The sequence below is a fragment of the Physeter macrocephalus genome, chromosome 14 (assembly GCF_002837175.3).
Source record: "Physeter macrocephalus isolate SW-GA chromosome 14, ASM283717v5, whole genome shotgun sequence".
Classification (NCBI taxonomy): Eukaryota; Metazoa; Chordata; class Mammalia; order Artiodactyla; family Physeteridae; genus Physeter; species Physeter macrocephalus.
The window spans coordinates 43,890,413-43,915,248 of NC_041227.1; the positions used below are offsets into that span (position 1 = coordinate 43,890,413).

At 45.4% G+C, this 24,836-nt stretch overlaps 1 protein-coding gene across 7 annotated transcripts in view; it reads left to right on the forward strand.

The window, feature by feature from the left end:
- Positions 1–24,836, forward strand: part of RALGAPA2 (Ral GTPase activating protein catalytic subunit alpha 2) — a 285,791-nt gene that overhangs the window by 20,065 nt on the left and 240,890 nt on the right. For all 7 annotated transcript variants that reach the window (XM_055090831.1, XM_055090833.1, XM_055090834.1 and 4 more), the window contains exons 2-3: positions 3,043–3,153; positions 9,118–9,170. In XM_055090831.1, the coding sequence (XP_054946806.1) occupies positions 3,043–3,153; positions 9,118–9,170 (164 nt within the window). The remainder of the gene's footprint in view (positions 1–3,042; positions 3,154–9,117; positions 9,171–24,836) is intronic.

Consider the following 24,836-nt stretch of genomic DNA (forward strand, 5'->3'; position numbering starts at 1 on the left):
ATGTGGGATCTTCCCGGACCGGGGCACGAACCCGTGTCCCCTGCATCGGCAGGCGGACTCTCAACCACTGCGCCACCAGGGAAGCCCTCCACTAATCTTGAGTGCTGTGGGCAGGGATCATGTGAAGGGGACTCCCAGACCAGTGAGGGGTCCTCACATGGGTAAATAAACTAGTAGTTACGTATGTTACACCCTTCATTCACTGTGTGCTGGGTGACCTTGAGGGGGTCTGCTTGTCTTGTTGTGAGGACTTTAAGCTCCATCCACTCCTAACCCACAAGGAAGACAGTGAATGGCTGAGGAGGAAGGTGGCTGCTGCCTGGACTCCGGCCTCATGAGGGGGTCTCTGTCTCCATGAAGCCCCTCAGCCTTGACAAGGACCCTCTTTGCTCAGGTCGCTGACACTCGAGTGTTTCTGAGGGACCGGGGAGGCCAGGGAAGGTAGACTGTTGGTGGCCCATAACCTTTCTGTGCTGTCTTGCCATACCTGTGTACCCATGTCCTCAGCATGGGGATGCTTTGCTTGCTGCGGCCCATTCACAGGTGAGCAGTTGGCCGCCCACCCGCCAGGCTCCGTGAAGGAGGAGGTGGGTGAGGGAGGACATGCTTGGGGACACGGGAGCTCCTTAGATTTCTCTGTGGAGGTTGTGTGGGGTCCCAGCCCTGAAGGATGAGAAGGAATGAGCTGGACGAAGATCAGGGTGGGGAACACGTGTGGGAAGCTTGGGAGATGGAAAGAAGCCACGGCGGCCAGAGTGCAGGGCGCAGAGAGAGTGGTGTGGGACGGGCTTGGCGTTGAGTGGAGGAAAGCCCGCAGGGCCGCCAGGCTACGGTAAAGGGTTTGGATTTTATTGTAAGCACCACTGGAGCCCATTGGAAGGTTTTGAGTAAAAGAATGGTCTGATTTGGTTTATTCCATTTTACTGTTGACGGCAGTGTGGAGAGGGGACCATGGAGGGGAAGTGGGGATGCGGGGACCATGGGCGGGGATGGGTGGTGGGCGGGGATGGGGGTACAGTGCCCGGTGGGTCTGTGGAGGAACCCACGCCCCGGAGACGGGCTGGGAAGGAGCTGGGAGAAGCCGGGATGGGGACTAGGTTTTGGCTTGAGCAGCGCGGTGGGTGGTTCCTGCGGGAAGAGCAGAAAGTGAGGGTGAGAACGAGAAGCCTTTAGACCCTCACTTGGAGCAGGGGCCGCGAGAGCTGGGACTGCAGAGCGGAATCGGGCGTCCTCAGCAGAGGGTTGACATTTCTCTCCTGATAACCCCAAGGATCTGAAGAAGGGTCAGGCCACTTTTTCCCATCGGCATGAGACCTGATGGGTTACAAGTTGTGGTCACTGTCCTGTGATTGTATATTATAGGCTGTTTCTTTTATTTAGTTCGTTCAAGAAGCTATTGAGCTAAATGCTATATTCCCTGCAGGGTGCCTGATGATGCTGAGACACACAGGAGGTCTGTGAGGGTGGGGACTGTCTCTAACAGAGGAGACAGACCCTTCCATCAGAACTAAGTCAGGAGCTGCACCAAGAGTGGAGTACAGTGTGACACCATCTGTGGTGGGGAGGAATAGGTCTGTGGGCCCCAGAGCAGAGGCCCTGACCTGGCCTGGGGGGCTGGGGAGGTTTCAGCGGTCCCGGGAGCGGTTGGTGTTGGCATGAACATGAACAAAGCCCGCTCTTGGAACTGACACATCCTGCAGGAGGCACTTGAGGATTCCTTGGCAGCGTTGTGTAGCTCATGAGAATGGTAATATTCACATGGGTTAAGGATCCTGATGTCATTGTTACCTGCTTGGGCGAAGGTAAACTGGTTAGTTACTAGGAACTTCCACTGCTCTGTGCTCAATGTTATTTTGTGGCAAGAAACAGAAAGTGAAATTGGCAGTTCCTATGACTTTACCAACACCTTATGTGCATTGTTTCAAAGAACCAGGGCAGATTTTTGCATGAAAGGCGCTGTGTAGTTATCAGAGGGAAACAACTCTTTAGATTCACCAGCAAGAGTGTTAACTTTATGGAATGTAAGCATAGCAGTGGGTGTGTTCATGCGTATTCACATTAGGGACCCTCCAAAGCTGATATGACTCTGTTATAGATTGAATAGCGACACACTTTTTTTTCTTGAGTAATCTTGTAGAACTTTAAGGAAGCTGTTTTTAATTTTCCTGAGGTTTCCTAAGGTGTATTCTTCCAAAGAGCTAACACCTTGTTCAGGACACTGCTGTAAACGCACAGACAACCTTGTCTGCTAAGGAACCTGTACAGAGGTGTGTTCACAGTGGGTGACTGACCGGAGCTGCGAGGGACGCTGGCTGTGTTGTTGCTCGGCCCCTGCGGGGGCCAGGGCTGGTGGTGGGAGTGTGGGGAAGCTGTTCTTGGGCTAAGTTCCCTGCACCACCTGCCGATCCACCCGCAGCCCTGGTTTAGCAACACTGGTGCAGCTGGGAGACACGCTGCTGGGACGAGGCTAGGAGCACATGGCGGGTCCACCGTGTCCACGCAGGGGTGGGACGGGTCACGTAGAAGCTGGAGGGACGTGGTGACGAGTGGCCCAGGTGGACGTGGGCAGGTGTCGGGGGAGGGCCTGCCGTCCTCTGGGCGGTGGCACGGGAGCCAGGAGGGAGGGAGGAGATTCTGGGTCGTGCGGGGCTCCTGGCAGAGTTGTTTCTCAGCCGTACAGACTCATCCCTCTTTATGGTCTGGGTTAGCAGCCACCTCTTGCATGAACTTTTACTTCCCCACCCCTAACAGGAAGTCATCTTGTCCCTCCCTGGACCCTCACTTACCCCTGGCCTTCTAGCTGCTCTGTAGGTGCTGTGCCCCCAGGCTCTGACCTTGAGGTCTGGGATGGGGAGGGGAGGTGCCCCAGGCCACCTCAGAGCTCTCCTTAGGTGGAGAAAGAAGAAGTGGACTGGAATACACTTTGCTTTGTTTTGTCTTATAAGGGGATATGGCTCGTTTTTACATTCCTTCATTTCTGAAAAGATTGTGAACTCTGATAATTGTGTAAGTTTGTTGTAAATGGGAACTTTTTCTTTTCAGATAACGTGGATGCAAGTGATCTTAAGCAGTTTTTTGAGACCAACTATTCTCAGATATATTTCATCTTCTATGAAAATTTTATAACACTGGAAAATAGTTTGAAATTAAAAGGTAAGAATTTCTACAAAATGTTTTTGATATACAAAGTTTTTTGTTTTTTTAGATAAACATTCAGGAAATTCTGAGAGGTTGTGTGTGTCATGTGCCACAAGTTACATGCTTTTACACTTCCTTTCCTGCCAAACGCTTAGCGGAGCTGCAAGTTCACAGTGGTTGGTGTCTTTCCCTTGAACTTTCTCTCATACGGGCGTTAACTGAACAACAAACAGCCAAAGGGAAAATAGGAGAAGAAACCCACAGAAGGCATGAGTTCCAGAGGCGTAATTTACTCAAAAAGAAAGAAAGAAAAGTAATGTATGCACACCATTAAAAAAAATCCAGATTCCACTAAAGGGTTTGGAATGAAAACTGATGTGTCCGTTTGCCCAGACACCCAGTCTTGCTGTGCAGAGGCAACCACTATCAGAGTGTCCTGTATATGTTATTAATATGTGTTTATATATGTTTATGGTTATGCCCATACATCTTGGGTTGGCCAAAAAGTGCCTTTGGTTTTTAAGTAAAAATAAAAGACACGTTTTTCATTTTCACCAAGAACTGTATTGAACAAGGTATTCACCCTTTTGTTCCACTACCTTCTGCCATTTTTCAGGCAACTTCATAATTCCATCTTCCCAAAACTTTTTATCTTTTTGAGCAAAGAACTTTTCCAGGTGCCTTTTACAGTCTTCCAGGGAATTGAAATGTTTTCCATTAAGAGAATTTTGTAAAAACCGAATAAATGGAAATCCGAAGGTGCAATGTCTGGTGAATACAGCAGGTGAATCAGAACTTCCCAGCCAAGCTGTAACAGTTTTTGCCTGGTCATCAAAGAAACATGCGGTCTTGCGTTATCCTGATGGAAGATCATACTGACTAATCTTGGATGCTTTTCGTCGAGTGCTGCTTTCATTTGGTCTAATTGGGAGCAGTACTTGTTGGAATTAATTGTTTGGTTTTCCAGAAGGAGCTCGTAATAGAGGACTCCCTTCCGATCCCACCATATACACAATATCGCCTTCTTTGGATGAAGACTGGCCTTTGGTGTGGTTGGTGGCCGTTCATTTCGCTTGCCCCACGATCTCTTCCATTCCACATTGTTGTACAGTATCCGCTTTTCATCTCCCATCACAATTTGCTGTTTTCCTTACATTTAAGTAGAGAATCGCATGTGGAAATACGGTCAGGAAGGTTTTTTTCACATAACTTATGTGGAACCCAAACATCAAAGCGATTGACATAACCAAGCTGGTACAGATGGTTTCCAACACTTCATTTGGATATTTTGAATATGTTGGCTGTCTCCCAGGTGGTTATTCACCCTTTTGTTCCACTACCTTCTGCCATTTTTCAGGCAACTTCATAATTCCATCTTCCCAAAACTTTTTATCTTTTTGAGCAAAGAACTTTTCCAGGTGCCTTTTACAGTCTTCCAGGGAATTGAAATGTTTTCCATTAAGAGAATTTTGTAAAAACCGAATAAATGGAAATCCGAAGGTGCAATGTCTGGTGAATACAGCAGGTGAATCAGAACTTCCCAGCCAAGCTGTAACAGTTTTTGCCTGGTCATCAAAGAAACATGCGGTCTTGCGTTATCCTGATGGAAGATCATACTGACTAATCTTGGATGCTTTTCGTCGAGTGCTGCTTTCAGTTGGTCTAATTGGGAGCAGTACTTGTTGGAATTAATTGTTTGGTTTTCCAGAAGGAGCTCGTAATAGAGGACTCCCTTCCGATCCCACCATATACACAATATCGCCTTCTTTGGATGAAGACTGGCCTTTGGTGTGGTTGGTGGCCGTTCATTTCGCTTGCCCCACGATCTCTTCCATTCCACATTGTTGTACAGTATCCGCTTTTCATCTCCCATCACAATTTGCTGTTTTCCTTACATTTAAGTAGAGAATCGCATGTGGAAATACGGTCAGGAAGGTTTTTTTCACATAACTTATGTGGAACCCAAACATCAAAGCGATTGACATAACCAAGCTGGTACAGATGGTTTCCAACACTTCATTTGGATATTTTGAATATGTTGGCTGTCTCCCAGGTGGTATAACATTGACTGTTCTCAATTAATGTCTTGATTTGATCTCTCTCAACTTCAGCTGGTCTACCCGACCGTGGAGCATCATCCAGCGAGAAACCTCCAGCACGAAACTTTGCAAACCACTTTTCACACATTCGATCAGTCACAGCACTTTCTCCATACACTGCACAAATCTTTTTTTGCGTTTCAGTTGGGTTTTTACCTTTCTTGAAATAATAAAGCATAATATGCCAAAAATGTTGCTTTTTTCTTCCATCTTCAATAATAAAATGGCTACACAAAAATTCACCAATTTTGATGTCTTTTTTTAAATGCATGCTGATGTGACAGCTGTCACAATACAATCTAACAAAACTGTTTCGAATGGAGTTTAAGACAATTAAGTGCTATTAGACCATCTTCCGGAAAAAACCGAATGAAACTTTTGGCCACCCCAGTACTTACATGAAGTATTCTTTGAAAACCAAGCCAAGAAAGTCACGCTGCACATTCTGCTCTGTACTTAGGTGGCAGGATAGAGTAGCCAGGGGAGCCAGACAGGTTTGGATCCTTGCCCTACCCTTCTAGCTATTTCTCCTTGGACAGGTTGCTTCATCTGTGACTCAGTTTCCTTCTGTCAGCATTAAGTGGGTTGACACGTGTCCTGGGATTCCAGGACAAAGCATGGCATGTGGTCCGTGGTCAGTAACTGTTAGCTGTCATTATCATCATCATCTTTCACTTTAATGTGTTTTGGAAATCCTTGCATGTTAGCACCTTTATATCCACCACAGTTTTTTAAACAGTTACAGTACTGCGTTGGACAGAAGTGCCATTGTTCTGAATGACTGACTTCTGAGTGACTGAGTCAGGACCACAGAGTTTTAAGGTTGGAAGGGGCTCAGGAGATTGGGTTTTTCACAGTCATCATTCTAGAGTTGAGAAAACCGTGTCCAGAGAGGTTATATCACTGGCGTGAGGTCACACAGATTATTTATTTAATTGTATAGCTGGAATTGCAACCAGGCTTCTTGATGCCATGTTCATAGCGCCTTCCCTGTACCAGTGGCTCTCAGAGCGTCTTGTGGTTTTTAGACTAGCAGCACGGGTATCACCTGGGCACTCGTTAAGCCTCCTGAATCAGAAACTCTGCGGGTGGAAAGTCAGAAATTTGTGTTTTAACAAGCCCTCCGCTGATACTGATGTGCTCTCAAGCTTGAGAAGCACTGTTCTATTTCATATTTCTCCCGTTAAATAAACAACACAGATGATAGGTTGATAGATAGACATTGAAATGTCATCTGCGTTGCTCACAGACAGGCAAGAGCATCTTCTACCTGGGGCCTAGACCATCCATGCTTTAGCATCCTGAAGGGTTCCTTTTGCCCTTGTGGACCCTGGCCTTGTGGACCCTGGCCCTGGCAGCTTTGTCTCCCTCTCCTGTTTAATTTTTCATTTGTTCACCCCTCCAGGATTTGAAGCTGACAATGAGCAAGGCACTGGGCTAGATTCCTGAGAGTAATCTGGAGACGTATCAGATGCTGAACATGCTTCATAGGTGGTGGTAGTTGTGGATGGGTCAGGGAATAAGCCATAGGCATGGTTCACCGTGGAACAGGTCAGAAAGTAGATGTGTTGTCAGGTATATACACCATCTGTGGCTGCTGATTTCCCGTAGAGTGCACGAGGGAGGTTTGGGGACGAGGTGGCCTTGGGGACGGAGGGTAGAGAATGAGCGACGGCAGGGAGGCCATCTTTGGGGCATGTCTGGGGAAAGCATTTCTTTTTCTCTCGACATCAGATGCATGAAAGAGGTTTACGCTTGCCTCGTGGGGAGCCTGCAGTTCCAGGTTAAGGCATTTGAACTTTGTTCTTTGGGTGGTCAGGGCTCTCGAAAACACTGGCTACTAAGACAGTGTCTTATAATGTGGTGAGTGAACCGGAGGGAGGAAGACCAGTTAGGAGGCTGATGTTGTCATCCGTGTGAGGTCTGGGGATGCCTGCTCTAGGGACGTGGCGGTTCAGGGCAGAGAAAGCGGCAGGGGTCCATGGGTGCACCGACTGATCGTGAGACGTGGACGTGAGGGGTCCCAGAGGGGGAAGCCAGAGACGCTTTCAGGATGCTGAGTCTGGTTCCTCTGCTGCCCTTGCAGCAGAGGGAGCCCCGCAGGGGAGCCAGGTGTGAGGGGCGAGAGGGTGAGCCCAGCTTTGGGCAGTCTGCGTCTGCGGTGCCTGGGGCTCACCTGGGCATAGGTGGGCTGTTAAATTATAGGGACTGGAGCTTGGGAGAAGGGAGGTGCAGTCATCCTGTTGCCAAGGGAGAGAGTGTATGCAGAGCGAGAGAGTGGCAGTCAGGGATTTGGGGGAATTCCTTCTTTTATTGGGCAGACAGAGGAAAATAAAGGGGTAGCGGGGAGGGTGCCAGGAAGCCTGAGAATAGAGGAGTTCAAGGGATGAAAGGTCAGCAGTGCCCGCCAATACAGAGAGTTAAGGAGCAGCAGGACGGGGAAGGGTGTCGTCATTGAGAGGAACGTTCTGAGCGGCCAGTGGCATTGGAAGGCAGACAGACAGGGATGGAGCAACTGGGCAGTGAGACAGTGAGCTGCACGGGAGGTGTCTTTGGGAAGGTGTGAGGATGAAGCCAGAGGAGCTGCGCGGTCCTGGGAAGGTTTTAGGGGACGCGTTTCCCTGGTCGTAGGCCGAGGAACGGGAGGCAGCGGATGGTGCCCGGTGTGGGGGTGGGCTGAGACAGGGTCACGTGGAAAGAAGAGGCCGTGGAGAGGAGCGTGTGGACCCCTGGCTGTTCCTGTGAGACCTGAGGCAGAGGCCGAGCATGGAGGGGTGTCTGGGGGAGGCCGCACAGCTGATGCTCAGGCCCTGCAAGGAGCGCTGCTCAGGGCCTCTAGTAGGTCAGGTCACATGTGGGCATGTGCCCAGGACACCAACATGTGTTCTTTTTAAATGAATTTCTCAGGTTTTTCCCCTGTGATTTATAAATTGGTATTAAGCTAGAACTTAAATTTTTTTTCTTGCCAAATGTGGTAGATATTTCAAATATGAAATTATGTGATTTTTATCTTGCTTCCTAGCTCTGTTCCACTTCACTATTTTTCACAGGTGTGTGGAGGAGAAAGATGGGATACTAAGTACAATCAATAACAAAGAAAAAAATTAAAATCCGTATCTGAAAAACCCCCTACAACCTAAAATCCTGTTTTTAAAAGGCCACCCCCTCCCCCCCTTTGCTCCTTCTATCCTTTAGGAACATGTAGCAGTTCAAGACCATCAGTCAGTTTGTGCTGCGTAACAAATTGCACAACAGCCCATCCCAACACTGAGCACCTTAAAACAACTACCAGTCATTTAGCTTGTGATTTTCTGGGTCTGTTGGAGCATTCCTCTGGTTTGGGCTGGCTCATGCCTCTGACCAGCTGGTGGCGGGTGGCCTCAATCACACGTGTCCTGGTTAGCAAGCCACTGCCCAGGGTGCCTTAGTGCTCCTCCATGTGGCCCCTCTTCCCCAGCTGGCAGGCTCTCTTGGGCTCCTTCACACGGTGGCCTTAGGGCTCCACGCTCACAGGTGCAGAAGGCTTTTCAAGCTCGCTTCACATTTGCTGTCTTCAGGGAGCAGAGCAGGTCACAGGGCCTCTCAGATTCAAGGGCTGGAGAAGTGGATCCCTCTTGTTGCGGGGCAAGATGCTCCACTGTTGATTAAAACTTAGAAAGCCAGCTAGCAAGGAGCAGCTCTGCTAAACGTGGCCCTGGGCAGTCTGGCTCCGTCACCCACCTGCATCCCTAACGCAGGCTGCACAGCACCTCCCGGGATCTTTGACTGAATGTCTGTATGTTGAGGCTTGAATGTTTTAAGATACCTTTCAGCATAATTTTTAATATCCTAAAATTTGTACATTGTCATGATAACTGATTTTTTTTTTTATATATTCCAGGGAATAATAAGTCACAAAGGGAGGAGCTGGACTCCATCCTCTTTCTTTTTGAAGTAAGTTTTTATTAATTCATTTAGCTTTTAAGATTCTTGTCAAAAATACGGTATTTTAGATCTTTAATTTTACTTGAAGATAAGTAAAAATAATGGATATGTATACCCTTCCTTCCTCTTTTACAAACAATGCTGCTAAGAATGTTCTTCTGATTTGTTTTTCTTGTGGGAGAATTTTTCCTGTATGGGTACCTAGATGGGAAGTTGTATGCACATTTTAAATATCGGTATTGCCAAATTGCTCTTCGAAAAGGTCATATAAACTTATTTATTTTTAAAAATATTTATTTGGCTGCACCCGGTCTTAGTTGCTGCACGCAGGATCTTCGTTGCCGCGTGTGGGATCTTAGTTGTGGCATGTGTGTGGGATCTAGTTCCCTGACCAGGTTTCGAACCCAGGCCTCCTGCATTGGGAGCACGGAGTCTTACCCACTGGACCACCAGGGAAGTCCCCGTATGCAAGTTCTGAAGCGTGAGGGTAAAGCTTGCATGCTTGCCCCCCCTTGCCCTCCCCCCAGTTTAAGATCCAGAAGCGGCAGTTGCCTCTCCCCTGACCCCATCCCTTCTTTGCTGCAAAGGCAGCCATGCCCTGCCCTTTGTGCCATTCCCTTTCTTTTCAAAGATGATTTTCCACAAGCATTTGTACCCCTAAACAATGCACCATGGGGTTTTGTTTGGTTTTGAGTATCATAAACATGGTCTCATCTGGTGCACAGTCAACGTTATTTCTAACCTTTATCTGTGTGTTTGAATCTAGTGCTGTTTCGTTCATTCCATTCCTACTCCCGGGTCAGGTGGATGTATGTGATTTAATTCAACATTTTGTCTAGATGGTTTTGGTTTTCTTGGTAGGTAGGCAGATCGTCTGGGAATAAAGGTGACTCTGGTCTCCTTGTCTTCCTCCACTGGCTCGGCCCTGCAGCGCGCTGGTAAATGGAAATGATAAAGGTGGTCTTCCTGTTTCTGATTTAAAGAGAGTTTTGTTAACGTTTCATCATTAAGAATAATGTTTTCTGTAAATTTTTGGTAGATACTCTTTATCATAATAAGGAAGTTTGTTTCTATTCCTAGGTTGGTAAGATTTATAAAAAAATCATAGATGGGTTTTGAAGTTTTCAAAAGTTTTTTTCTGCATTGATTAAGACGATTCTTCATGAATATTAATGTGGTGAATTCCAGTTCTGAGTTTTGGGAAGGCTAGTATTATGTTTGCATTTTTGGATCTATGTTCACAACTGAGGTTGGTCTGGATTTCCTTTCCTCATACTGTTTTGAATGATCCTGTTACAAAGGTTTCAGGACCTGTTGTCAAGTGTCTGTTCTTTTTGTATTATATAAAATAGTTTGTATAAGATTGGACTCATCTGCTCCTGGAAATTTCTTTAGTCTTTCCTGTAAAAACCATCTGAAACTGGTGCTTTTTTGGTTTTGCTTTTTTTAGTGGGAGGACTTTAACTCCTCCTTTCATTTCTTTAATAGTTTTTGGATTATTCTGTGATGATTCAGGTTTTATATTTCTTCTTGATTCTGGTTTGGTAGATTATATATTTTTCTAAGAATTCAAGGAATTTGGTCTTGTCACCGGTTTTAAAACTTATGGGCACAGTCCTTCTTTTAAGAGCCATACATAATCCCTTCAATTTTATCTGCTTTTGATTAATTTTCGCTGTCTCCAAACTGTTGCTATTTCTTCTTATTAGAAGTAGTAGTAGTAATAAAAGCATTTATGTTACACTTTACAGGTATAATTTTACTATCTTTCAGTTGCCGTCGCAGCAGTTTTAAGCTCTGTTCTCAGTCTAATTGCTGTTCCTTTAAACGCCTTTTCTCTCTGGCTTATCTTAACATTCTTGTCTTAATTTACTCTTTGGTTCTTCAGTCTCACCATGAAATGTCTAGTGAAAATTTCTTGCTTGGTATCTGTGTGCTTCCTGTATTTCTGGATTCAAATCTTTTATAATGTCTGTAAAATTCTCTGCTACTTTCTTCTCAAATATTGACTCTTTGCTCTTCTTTCTGGCCGTACTTTCTAGGATTCCCATGCAAACTTCTTGGTCTGTCCTCTACATCCCTCAGGCTCACTTCCGTCCTCCCCACCCTGTCTCCTGGCCTTGTGCTCTGCCAGGCGGCCTCGGCTGTCTCTCCCCAGGGCGCTTTCTCCATTTGGGTCTAATCTTCTGCTTCACTGTGCTACTGAGCTTTTAATTTCTATGTTTTAACTTCTTTTGGTTTGATATTCATATGTGGCTGGTTGCTTTTGATGGTTTCTTGATCCTTGTTCATTTTTAGACATCTTTTATTTTCTGAAACATTTATCATGGAAGAGTGCATGCTCTGTATCTGATCATTCTTCTATCTGAAGTCTGTCTTTGGTTGTCGAAAGCTATTGGTTATTTCTACCATCTCTCACAATGGCTTCTTTTCTTGTATGTTTTGTGATATGATTTTGAGATCAGATTTCATCGGATGCAGATTTAATCTGCTTGAATCCTGTTTTTCCAGAGGGTTTGTCTTTGCTTTTGCTGGGGGTCTGGTTTGAATCCCATTTTTTTCTGGAGAATCCCATTTTTTTCTGGAGGGTTTGTCTTTGCTTTTGCAGGGGGTCTGGGAGTGCTGTTATTTGGGATCACTTTGGCTCCACTTGAGGGTCCTGGATCATTACTGGCATCCCAGGTTCGGTTCCTCACACCCACCTTGGGATGGGCACGGTGTCTGGAGCGCACAGATGTCCATAGATCCTCCTGTGTACTTGGTGTTCCCTCCCCTCCTGCTTCCTCTCTCACTGCTTTTTAAGTCCCTTGCTAGTTTCCCTGTGTCCTCCGAAGCCCAATAACAGTTACCTTTGCTGTCACTGTCCTGCAACAGGAAAGCCCATCAGAGCCTGTAGTCCTGTACCCACACAGAGGGGGTTTCAACACCTTCTCCTCGTGTCCAGAAAGTCTAGATTAAGGAGGGTGTTACTCCCCATACATTACTATCTACAGGGGATGTGTTGCCTATATAAGAGAACAAATATATATTACTCAAAGCTTCATAAAACCTTCATTTGGCACAGTAAATATGAATGAAAAATGAACTTGCATTGCTTTTGTTTTTGTTTATGTTCTCTCTCTGTCTCTAGCTTCAGAAGGTAGGTTGTAATTTGTATGGTTCGTTCTGAGAATTAAGTAACTTCATCGCTACCTTCTACAAGTTAGTGCCACGTAAAGAGATGGTTTATGAGGATTTGACGGTAACTACTTATCAAGGTGTAAATAATTGGGAAAGGCTTCCTTTAGAAAAAGTGGTATTATTAAGACATATTAAATCACAGAAGGGATACCATGTAAAGACTGTCTATAAATAAGAAATGGATTGAAAGAAAGCACGGAGGTAAGGGAGTTAAGAAGGCAGGAAAGAGCAGTCTTAGGAGAGCTGCTGTCTGCTTTGTGAGTCAGGGCTGTTTGGAAGGGAACCTTTGAGACAGGAAACAGTCATTTTTTCAATGTAGTGAGCTACCGAAGGCATCACACTGCTCAGATGAAGCAAGTGGTGACAGTCAAGGCTGCCAGCCCAGTCCGAGTCTCCTTCAGGCAGCGGGTGGACCTTGCCATCTTTATGTTGGGTGGCAGCACTGTACCCCTCAGAAGCTGACCTCCAACTACCATTGCCTGTGGCTTCAAATCTCTGTACCACTTGGAGTTTCTCTTGTTGCTGGTTCATGGAGATGTGTGTCACGTCTAATTGAGGTTATGACTCCTTAATTTTACTCTTCTTTTAAAAAGATATTTCATCTGTCATTGCCATGTGTTTCAGATGGGCCTGCGAGATGATGGTGTGGGACCCCATCAAATGAATCAACGTTGCTGACTTGACCAGAATGTAAATGTTTTACTCAGGCCATCCTGTTTAATCCTTTCCCTTGGAAATAGGTTCAGTCTTTCGAGTTCTTATCAATGGAAGGTTGGGGGCTTGGTTGTGTCAGGTGACTTGCCCAAGATTGCACATCTGTCCAATGGTAGATAGAGATTTAACCTCTGGTCTCACTCTAGAACCCATTCCTTAGCTCAGCGCCAGGCTGCTCACCACTTAGAAGTCTCGATATTCAAGCTGTATTCCATGGGCCACCTATACCAACACGTGCCTATTCTTGTACAGGTCATTCATTCATTAGACACGTTTATTGGGTACCTGCTGTGTGTCAGGCACACTTCTAGGTGCTGGGGGTATGGCAGTGGGATGGATGGAATGCCCTGCACGCATGGAGCACGTCTTAACGTTTCATGGTAAACTGAAGAGTCCACTGGTGAGAATGGATATGTCGGTGCTCCAGTGACCACCTTATGAGTCAGAAAATTCTGAAAGGCCCTTTTCAGAAGTGACACTTAGATGGTGGCCCTTGAGGTGGCTGCCTACATAGGGGAAAAGGAGGGTTGGTGTAAAAATGTAAGGCACCTGGTGAATGGGTTTCAAGATCAAATAATTCACTTGAGTTCGAGCACCTTCTGCATTCAGCAGTTGAGAGGTGTTCATGGTTCCTGGGATTTGTTTTAATCAGGTGTGGTAAGACACACAGACCTGAAAATGATTGGCATGAAAGGAAGACGTTATTACAGTGTGTCCAGTGCCTTAGAAGCAGGAGGCGTGGCGCGTCAGGTAGGGCCATAAAGAGAAGCTCCAAGGTGAAAAGAGCAGGCAGAGAGAGGAACTGAGCTGGTTTCTGCAGGAAGGAATGGGCCAGGCGAGGTCGCCAGCAGGCTGAGCAGGTTAGGATTGGATAGTGTGAATAATTGCTGCAGGCTCTGGGCTCTGGGGGCGGTCCCCAGCTTTCAGTACCTGGTCGCCAGGCGATGCGGGCAGGGGATAGTGTCCCAGAGTGTGAGATCCCATTAAAGGAGGTGGCTGAGGTGTGGATTTGGGCTTGGCTGCTTTGCATATCAAAGGTGTGCTGGCAGGTACTCCCAGAAATTCACTAACCTGGGAGGGCAGCTCCTGCCTGTGCAGCAGGGCCCCAGGTGTCAGAGCATCAAGAATACAGAAAACAGGAAGATACAGTTCTTAGATGTTGTTTCAGGCCATCTGCCATGCTGTATGTCATCCCCGCTTTGGTAGAGAAATGAGGTAATTTGGATAGAGTTTGATAGCAAGGCATTTCCCCAGCCTCCCAGTCCCCAATTAAAATGTACATCAGCAGAAGAGGTTTCATATTAAAACTTACACATATCCTGGCCTCAGAATGCTACTTATTCATCTGTTTTTCAAATATCACAGAGTTAGAAATCACAGATACACAGGACATTTGATTTCTAGATTCCTTATTTTTGAATTTATCTAAATTACCCCACCAGATTAAATAAACCCTGTTTTTTTCCTTCCTAGAGGCTGAACGGGTTCTTGTTATCCTGTGAAGTGTGGCGGGAGCTGGTCTCACAATCGGAGTCCCTGGGGCTCCCTGTTTGGCTGTTGGGGTCACTCTGTGAGAGCACTGTCACCCGCACTTGGCTTGTTGCCCCCTGGCCTCTTTGCACACAGTTTCACTCCTACCTCTTGGTTTATGCAGCTCTCTTTTAAGGGCCTGCCCTTTGCTCTCCTGCTCTTCCGGCCCAGTCTTTCAGGCTGTGTTCAGACCCCTCGTTTCTCCTGGCAGCTCCAGCTAGAGGTGCCCATTCTCTTCTGTCAACTTGTAAAATGCACTCCCACTTGTTACCGTTGCATTACAGCCGGATGTTCCTGGTTTTCCCTCCAGGTGTCATAGATTCCTACGGAGACTAGGAAGTTCCTGGGGCCCCTTGTAATCCTTTGTGTGCCCCACACCGACTGGCACTTGTTAATATTTATTGTTGGATTAAAGCCTCTTAAATTCTCGACTTATCTCCCATGGGGTTTATGTGGTATTTTTATATTAAAAATATTTTCTTTTCTCGCCTGTAACTCCCTGGACAAAGGGGAGGAGAGAAAGGTAGCAGAAGGGCTGGCGAGGTTTGGATCTGGCTTTGGCACGGCGAGCCTTGCGGCCCTGACTGAGGCAATGAACCTTCCTTTGCCTTGGGGTCCGCGTCCCTGCGGCAGGGGTGGGACCAGATGAGGTCTGGGGGCTCTTCAGCTCTGCCAGCAGCCTAGGGTCCCACAAAGGTAGCTTTGATGGAAGTCTCCAAACAAGACGTCTTCAAAATAAGAAGTTCACGGGGAAGTCTTTCTCAGCATGAAATTTAGTTTCATGCTTTTATTTAGTTTTAATATCAAATCACTTTGATCAGCCTTTGAGTATCTCAACACCTCAGTTGCTTTCTTCTCTCGAGCAGCTCTGTTCACTAGAACTTTCTGGGACGATGGGAATATTCTGCATGCAGCTAGGTGACCACTCGCTACATGGGCTACTTCGTGCTGGGAATGTGGCTGGTGTGACTGGGCAACATAAATTTTAATTGTAAGTAGTTTGATTTGATTTTTAAACTTAAATAGCCACACTTGTGCTTGTGGCTGCCAATTAGACAGAGAGGTTGTGGCGTCTTCCCACGGAGCCTGGCGACCTCGTCTGGAAGACTTGTTTCCTCTTTGTCAGACACCTGGTTAAGTCCTCAGCATGTGGCCTGTCCCTCTCCTCGTGGGGAGGGGACTCCACTGCAGGTTTAGAGTTTTACCGGAACATGCCTTTGGCCGAGGGGCATGCGCACCTGCCTTCTTGGGTGGGGAAGCAGGGCCCCAGAGTGGCGTTCTGCAGACACAGGGTTGAAAAGCCACACCAGATTTCATCCTACTCTTTTCATGCTTATTTTAAGATGAAAATAATAGTATAAACCAGGGCCAGTCAAATGGGTTTGTACTTCATCTCTCCCCTTCCCTCCAGCCACCCATCGAGATAAAGAAAACACTGTCGGTGTCCTCCCAGGGCAGTGCCCGCTGGTCCTCCTCACCCTTCCTGTGGTGGGAGGTTCTGGTTGGAGAGGACTGGACATCAGAGCCAGCGGTGAGCTGCCCAGAGAGCTCAGGTGACATGGGGCTTCTTCAGGGGCCAACAGAGGAGGACGGGTGATACTGGGGTCCTCAGGTGTTATTTTTCCGTTACTAGCAAAGATGACAGTTTGTCTGACAAGCCTCCTACCTAGCGTCTGTGGGAGTGATGCTGGCTTGGAGGGGACTTGTGGGTGGCAGCCTTGCTGGGCGTGCTGACGTTGGGGAATTGTTACTGACCGGCTGGGAATCCAGGGCTCTAGTGGAATCTCTGTCTGACTTTAATGGAATTCAACCCAGGCTCTCTGGTTCTTCAGTGTTCCAAGGGAGCTTATATAGAAGTGGGTTTAGCCTCAGATTCTTTTCCTCAAAATAGGGGAAAGGACTTTTAATAGCTTTCCAGATGATGATAATTCAGCTGGACTGGTGAGGTGCCTGGGGTTGTGCGAGAGGAGGTGACATGATGTGCTGGTCTTCACTCTGTGCAGTTGCTTTCCCTGTGCCCGCGATTTGAGGATTAACTGTATTTACCATACACACGCATTTATTTATCTTTTCACACTTAATTACCTCATTCTGCTTCAGATATTAACAGTGAAGAAGAATTGCCTGAAGAGAAACTAGAATTATGGATATAATAGGATTATAAGCAATTCTGAGATGTTTGTCCTCCCAACCTCTCTCCGCCTCCCCCACCATCCTTCTTCTTTTGGTGGAACTGTTTATCTTTTCTAACTCTTTGAAAATGAAAACAAATTAGAAGCTCCTGTGGAGGTTCAGGGGAAACGCTTGGACTGAATCATGGCCAGGTCTATGCATTCAGGGCAGATGACCTGCAGGATATTAAGTCACGGCCCTTTTTTGTTCTGAACAAATAACACAGAGCAAGGCAGCAGAATTGTATTTTTACAATTAAGTAGTTTCCACAGCCCTGCTCGCCCCTGCTTTATTTGTCATTAGTTATTCCAGACTGTGCAGCGTGCAGAAAACCTCCAGGGCTGCTCCCCCTCCCCACGCCGAGGGCCAGGACTTCGCGGGCCTCTCACGCTGTTAGTGCTTTTTATTTCTTTTTCCCGTAAAGACCACTTTACTGCTGGTGAGTGGAGTAGGGACAAGAACAAATAAAATGAACATGAAAACCAGATTCCTCTTCAATTCTTGGAATTTAAGTACTTATTGAGAATTTCAAAGATTTGGATGCTTCAGTGGACTTTTTTGCTTGTTTGTCTAAAGGAATGATTCCAACTTTGAATGCGGCTCCTGGGTCATTGCCGTAATTCTAAATGACTGTTGCAGCTGAGAAAAGTCAGGGTCAGCTCACAGTTCCTGGAGAACTGGGCCGACAGATACTCCTCTCCATCCCCGAAGCCGCCCTGAGTTCCAGCTGGCAAGCGTGACCAGGATACTTGGTCATGTTTACGACATCGGGGTTTATTTTAATGTGTTACGTATATTTAAAGTGATCATAGAGACATAGAATTGCTCTGGCTTTCTTCATAGCGTTAGTCATGCTTGCTGTTTTTATCAACATTGGGCCCTTGGTCGGGGGTCCAGGTGGTGGTGTGCGTGTCACGGCAGAGTGTGACCTGCTCCCCGACATCCCCTGAGACTTCCTCGGCCGGGGTTGCAGTGGAGGCTGGGTGGCCCGTCGTGCCCTTTCTCCCTGGTCTCAGGTGTTGTTTGTGGTGGTGAGTTAGCTCAGTAATCGCCCCTCAGTGCCGGGTCCTGTACGGGATGCTGGGGACATAACAGAACACAGGGCCTGGGTCTTCTGTTCTGTGTAGCACATGGTTATTCTGGTGTCTGCTTTTGATCATGAAATGTTTATGATCTCTGCAGACTGGAAGATGGAAGCAAAGCATAAACATCGAGTCCTTTCTAGAATTCTGTGAATGCATTGTTTGTAGTTACAATTTGATTATCTTATTACAGCGTGTTAATAATTTGAGATGAGTGTCTGAGTTGAAAGGAGCCATTTTCAATGGACATTTTAACTCTAAATTTAATACCAAGACTACAGTTTTCCTTATGCCTTGTGACTTCCAGGTGAGAAACTTGGGATTGACCCAACAGGATATACTGAATTACTCAGTTTACCTCGGAGGAAGGGAAACTAGAGATGTCTGGAGCTGTTTGCGCCTGTGTGAAATTACATTCCCCCTTTTCTCTGCTGCAGCCCGGGTGCCCTGGCCCCGCTCTCCTGGGTAGCTGACACCTTCAGGAGTGGGTCGCCCAAAGGCAGCACCAGCAGATGCTTCCAGGAACCCTGCAAGGGCAGAGGGTAGAAACTGCATCAGGACTACACGTATGGAAACCTCACAGTGAAACTCGAGCACGTTGTATTTACTGTTAGAACAGCAGGAGATACGTAAAGAGCTTTTTCTCTCCCTTTAAATTGATTGGAATTCATATGGGAACACAGTTTGGACGAGTTGGTTTCTTTGTCTGCCAGTTTAGGAGATAGTTGTACACAGACTTGCTGTGTTGTCAGTTTTCTGTGGCTTGTTTTGCTTGGATATGGCGTGGTGGCTGTCACGGAGTGACACCCGGTGTGTGATGTACTCCCGACACAGGATAGGCTGTAAACCTGCTGAGCACCAGCTGCTCCCGCAGACCCTGGCATTCGCCGGGTGAACTTGGCAAAGGGGCTAGTCGTGAGCCAACTGCAGGTCTGCGACACTTTCTAACTGTGGGGAAGCGGACGTTTAAATCCTCGAAGGTTCTGGGAGGGTGGGGACCACGTGCTGGCATCTCACTGGGGGGTTGTTATTTCTCTACTTTCCACTTACCTGGAAACGCTCTAGAAGTGATTTCTTTTTTTCCATTTTGTGAAAAATGGCACAGAAAAGACAGACAACTGGTTGTGTTGGTATCAAAATTGAAAAGATCTGAAAAATACAGTTTTTAGCCAGAAAATAGAAGCTGGAATTGAAGAAGAGCTCAGCAGATTTGACTGTGACTGAGGTTTCCTGTGTCAGATCCTTGTGTGAAAAGAAGACTCCTCTTGGGTGTGTTCCAGTGAGTGGGTTATTCAGGGCAAGACCACATATTATGGGTAAAATTATGTGCTACTATGTCATTTTCTGTATTTTATTGTTCATCTTTCTGTGTTTGAAAGCCAGTTCTGATTGACTTGGTCTTTGGTAGAGGAATTTAACTTATTTATATTTATTATTTTTATGTGATAATTAACATTAAACTTTTTTTTTTTCTACTTTTGTTTTTTGGGGGAGAGGTTACTGACTTTCAGTGCTTTGCAACTTGGGAGATATACTTTCACTTTTCTATCATTCCAATAATTGTCTTTAAATTAACAAAATGCTATTTGAACCTTTTTCTTTTTGTTATCCGTATCAAGAATAAAGCAGTGTTTGGTGGTACTTTTACTTTAACACCACATATCTTTTGTACTTCTTACTTTTCACCTATTTTAAGCATTTTATAGTCAGATTATTTTAATGTTTTTTAGAATTTATTTCTCTTATGTTAATGATTTCGAGGATTTACTCTATTTTTCATACCCACATTATTTCCAATTATGTAAATATAGCTCATTGTTCATAGTGTTTATGCACCTGCATCCTTGTTTTTGGATTGTTTATTTTAACTAATCTCTTTATTTGCTGGAACATGAATCACTTAGTATGTTGAGGAAGTGAGGTGTGTGGCTGATAAACTCCCAGCTCTAGAATATCTTGTTTTTTTAAACTTCAAACACATACAGCTGGCTCTACGCTTTTCGAATCATCTTTTTTTCTCAATACTTTGAATTTTATTTGCTTTTCAAAAGAGCTGTAGTTTACTCTAGTTCTCTGTATCACATGCTGGATTCACATGTAGGCATCTGATTTGCTGTGGGACTCCTGTCCTCCATGTGTGTCTGTGTTCTGGTGCCCCTTCTTCTCGGCCTGGCCTGCAGTGAGCAGCTGACCACGCTGTCTTCTGAAGCTTAATGTTGCAGAGAGAAAGACTGAGGTCAGCCCGAGTTTTGTTCCTTTGTGGATAATCCATTTGTTCTTTTTAGATTTGTGTAGGATTTTTAATTATATGTTCAATTTGCAGCTTGGAACGTGCTACGTCTAGACATTTATCTATGTTCAACTTATTAGTTCTAGGGCGGCCTTGGGATGCGCATTGTCTCAGCGCGAGGTTATGGTGGGAAACCGCGGCAGACTCTAGATCCGTGTTTTCCGGGTTTTCATCTGCACGTGATATTTTCTGATTTCAAATGTCACTTACTGGTGCATCTGCTGCTTTTATTTACCTAGATCTTAAAAAAGATTCAGTGTCCTCTTGGGTTGCTTAAGAATGTGCATCAGAATTTCTAAAAAAGTATCCTCCTCTTGCAGCAAATCTATTTCAGGAGGAACCCATTCCTCTTGAGGGTGGTCTCCTCCTTTGCTGCGTATTCTAGTTATGTTCTGCTTTCACGGGAGGGGGCCCCCACCCACCGCGCCTTTTTGCAGTTTCCTTTATGCCTTAAGCAGTAATTCCTCTGAGTGTTTTGCTTAGAGATGGGATCCTTTACCCTTTCTGGGTTTTCATTATTTAATGAAGTTTTCTAACATTTTTATATTGGTCAATTTCTGGAATGCAGGAGGGTGAAATTAGATGCCCCCCTCTCTTTTTTTTTTACATTCCATATTTCCTTTAGATGTCTTTGCCTTGTGTTTTAAGTCTTTTGAAATATTTTTTTTTCTCATTAGCCGAGACAAGTCTTGCCTTTTGAATGATGATCTAATCAAGTATTAAGATTTACTGTAAGGTTGTTAAGCACAGTTGTATTCTCATTTATCTTTATCAGATGCCTGCTCTCCAGGTTCTGTGTTTCTACGATGTCAGAGTATGAGCACCTTCCTTAAACGTGGGCATTTTCTTGTGTCTGCTTGTACACATGCACAAAATTAGAATCCCCTTTGTCTTCCTTTCTTTTTTTTTTCATTTTTCATTCCTTCATCTATTTGTGCATGCAGTGCTCATTAAGAAACATTATTGCCAGCCACTGTTCTGGGTGTTAGGGGTACCAGATGGCTCATAGGGGGTCTCTTCTCTCAAGGAATCCAGCAGCTGCTGGTGGAGCGGGCCCAGTTCCTATCTCACTGGGGAGGGATGTGTTGGAGGGGAGGTTGCAGTGGGCCCTTCTCAAGAGGTGAAGTTTGAGTTCGGTCCTAAAGATTGAAAAGGATGTAAGAAGATGGAGCTGTGCTTTCCTGGCTCGGTAACAGCATGGCGAGTGATTAGCTAGAACGGGACATGGGATAAGAAAAAAAGCATGACTTTTTTACCTAAAAATATAGTCACCTTATTTTTAAGATTATGCAGTTCGTTATTTTAGCTCTATTTCTCTTACATTTTGAAGTCCCAAATGTTGACACTCAAAATTCAATGAAAAGGTTTTGTCCGCATTAAATAGTTGGGTCATTTTTAGTGAGAGAGGAGTGGCCAGGCCCAGGACAGCTGAAGGACACGTTGCTGTGTCCAGAGGTCACCCCGGGAGTGTCCAGGCCGGCGGACTCCTGCTCACAGGGGTCCTTCTGAGACCCCCTCACGCGTGGCCCAGGCATTCACAGGATGGTTCCTGTAAACCCATCTGCCCTGTCTCATCATAAGTTTTCCAAACATTTATTACTCAAAAGGCCAAGTGACTAAGACTTCCGTTCTTCCAAACTGAACTTTCTGTTTTCTCCCTGGTCAGTGTTTTCTGTACCTCGCACCCTTGTGCCACGTGGCTGGTTTCAGGGAGAGTTGCTCCCACGTTCTGTACTTGTGGGTATAACAGGTTTAGTTGGTCATCGTTTACGGACGTTACCTTGCGTCACAGTGAGTAATGTCATGTTTTCCTTCTTCTTCACTGACCTACTCTTCTAAGTGGAATCGAAATCAAATGTGAATCTACTGGGATATGTTGCAATCATCTGGAATAATTTGACAAAAAAAAAGTTGCCCACACAAATTAAATGAAGATCAACAGTTTTAAAGTACACGATAGCATCTTGTATAAACTACAGCTTCCATTTCACATTATTCCTGGTCATGCAGTAGGTTCTGGAGAAGAAAGGACTATGGATAATCAGGTAAAAGAATGACTGATTCCCCGACGTGCTGAGCAGCAGTGATACCAAATTTCGATTGCGAGTGTGCTCTAATGGATTACCATGTAGATGCAGCTGAGCGCTGAGCATTAACTACGGCCATGTGCTCTTCAGAAAAGTAATATTTATTCACACTGTGTGGCTTTCCTGCACTTTTTAAAGTTTACTCTCCAGCGAAACTACAAACAAGATGTCAGTAGCTTATGTGGCATTCGCGGTAGTGTAGCTTGGAATGTGGGCTGCAGTTGCAATACCTTATTGTATTTGCCTCCATAGAGGTAGGCTTCATCCGGGGCTCTCTGAGGGACAGGCTTAGCATTTAGACACAGATGGTTGTTTGGGGCTTTATTTTTATTGACTTCATAGACTTTAATGCATAAAAAATGGCCCTTGCCATATTTGAGTGCTGAAAGCATCTGTGTGGGTAGTTTCAGCCTTCTAGTTGCTGTATAAGATTACATCCATTTGGGAATGTTCTTAGTAGCTCAGATATTGGGCATGGTGTTTCCTATCCAAACCTTACTGAGTTTATTTTTGAGTATCTTTAAAGTCCATCCATTTTGTAAATCTGAAAACTTTTATCCAGAAGTGGTGATGATGGTATAGACCCATCCTCAGAACAAGTTGAGTCTACCTGTGGCCAACTGACAGCATCCAAGCATCCAGATGCCCGCCATCTTGCTGTATCCTTTGTCCTTCTTTACATTAAAAAGACATTTGTCTTTGTTGCATACTAAGAAAAGAAACCTAAATCAAGAAGACCAATATGTATTTTGGAAAGCTGAAGAGCATGATTCAGTGCCAACTTGGTTTCCTGACTACAGTGAAGATCTGAAGAGCCAGTGGGCATGCCAGGCATTTGTCTTGTCCAAGATGAGCTCTATCCTAACTCTTTAGAGTAATTTTCTCAGCCTCGGCTGTACGAAATTTTTAGATTAAGTCGCAAGATGGGCCCAGAAGATGATCCTGGAATGTAGGTGGGGTGCCAAATCCCCCTGGAGGAAAGCGTGACAGAGGAGGACACCAAGTCGCTGCTCTCCTGCTCACTCTGGGAGAGCGGGCTGGATGCAAGGAGGCAGAAGATGTGCAGGGATGACTCAGCTGTCCAGCTCCCATCCCCTTGAGGCTGCAGCCAGCCGATGAGAAGTGAAGCCAACAGAGACCCTATCCCCGAAGTAGGGTGCACTTCTTTAGAACTTCAGCCTCTTGATATGAGAATATCCTGATTAGTCATTGGAAGATGACTGTGGCAGACAGAGACGAGTGCAGCTCGAATCCCCTCCAGCCTGGCTGCAAGGAGTGGGGTCACCCCAGCCCCCGGCTATCAGCGCCGTCTTCAGCTTTCCAGCCACGGCCATGCTCTTCCCATCACGACCCTAGCCAGTGACTGAGGGAGGCAGCGGTACAGTGGCCTAACCATCCTTAGGCATGTGGGGCTCCTCTAACGGACTGTGAGCTCTGTGTGGGGGTCTGTTTCTCTTTCACAGATGCTATTCCCCATAAACCACTAGGGCTTCTAACTGCACGCAGGGTCTGTTTCCCAGAGAACTCAACCTGCAACCATTATTATTCATTTGGTAGCAAACCTATTGAAATAGCCTCTGTAGTAAATTTTTCGGTAAAGAGAAAGGATGAGTTAAAGAATACTAAAACTTAACAGCATTATTTACAGTTGCCAAGGTATGGAAGCAACCTAAATGTCCACTGACAGATGATGGATAAAGAAGATGTGGAATATATAAACTATGGAATACTACTCAGCCATAAAAAAGAATGAAATATTGCCATTTGCAGCAGCATGGATGAACTTGGAGGGCATTATGCTGAGTGAAATAAGTCAGACAGAGAAAGACAAATACAAATATGTGGGATCTAAAAAATACAACAAACTAGTGAGTAAAACAAAAAAGAAGCAGACTCACAGATATAGAGAACAAACTAGTGGTTACCAATGGGGAGAGGAAAAGGGGGAGGGGAAATACGGGAGTTGGGGGGAAAAAAGGGTTATTATGAGATTGTATGAAATCATGTGTGTGAAACTTTTGAAAATTGTAAAGTACTATAGAATTTAGAGACTCATTTAATAAAAATTAAAAATAAATGAATAAATATTGACTGAAAAAAAAAGAATCATAAAACTTAGGCACAAATGGAAGCTGTCTTTCTCTCTTGAGTCTGGAGAGCCCCCAGCCCACCCCAGATGTTTTTGTTCTGGGCTCCAGAGCTGCTTGCTTGGAGCAGCAGCCCAACTGCTGATACCCTCATCTGTATCCTTGCTTCCAGAGTAGGTGGTTTTCTTGTACTCACCTCCTTGCTTGTGATGTTTTCCCACAATCCATAGACCTCTCTCTGGGTTTTCTCTGCTGTCGTGTCTTCTGCAGCTCATGGGGACATTCAGGTTTACATTCTGATGGTAGGACAATGCTTGCATTGGTTCCTGTTAAAACGTTCTGTAGAAATCTGACTTTTTTTTTTCTTCTTGTGATTCCGTTTTAATGTAATGGAACTTAACAAGACATAACCCAGTTTTTACATTTAGTTCCTTTTGTGTGTTATCCATCTAAAATGCATGTTGGTATAATTGCAAAGTGAAGACTTTTTTTTTTTTTTTTTTTTTTTGTGGTATGCGGGGCTCCCTCTGCTG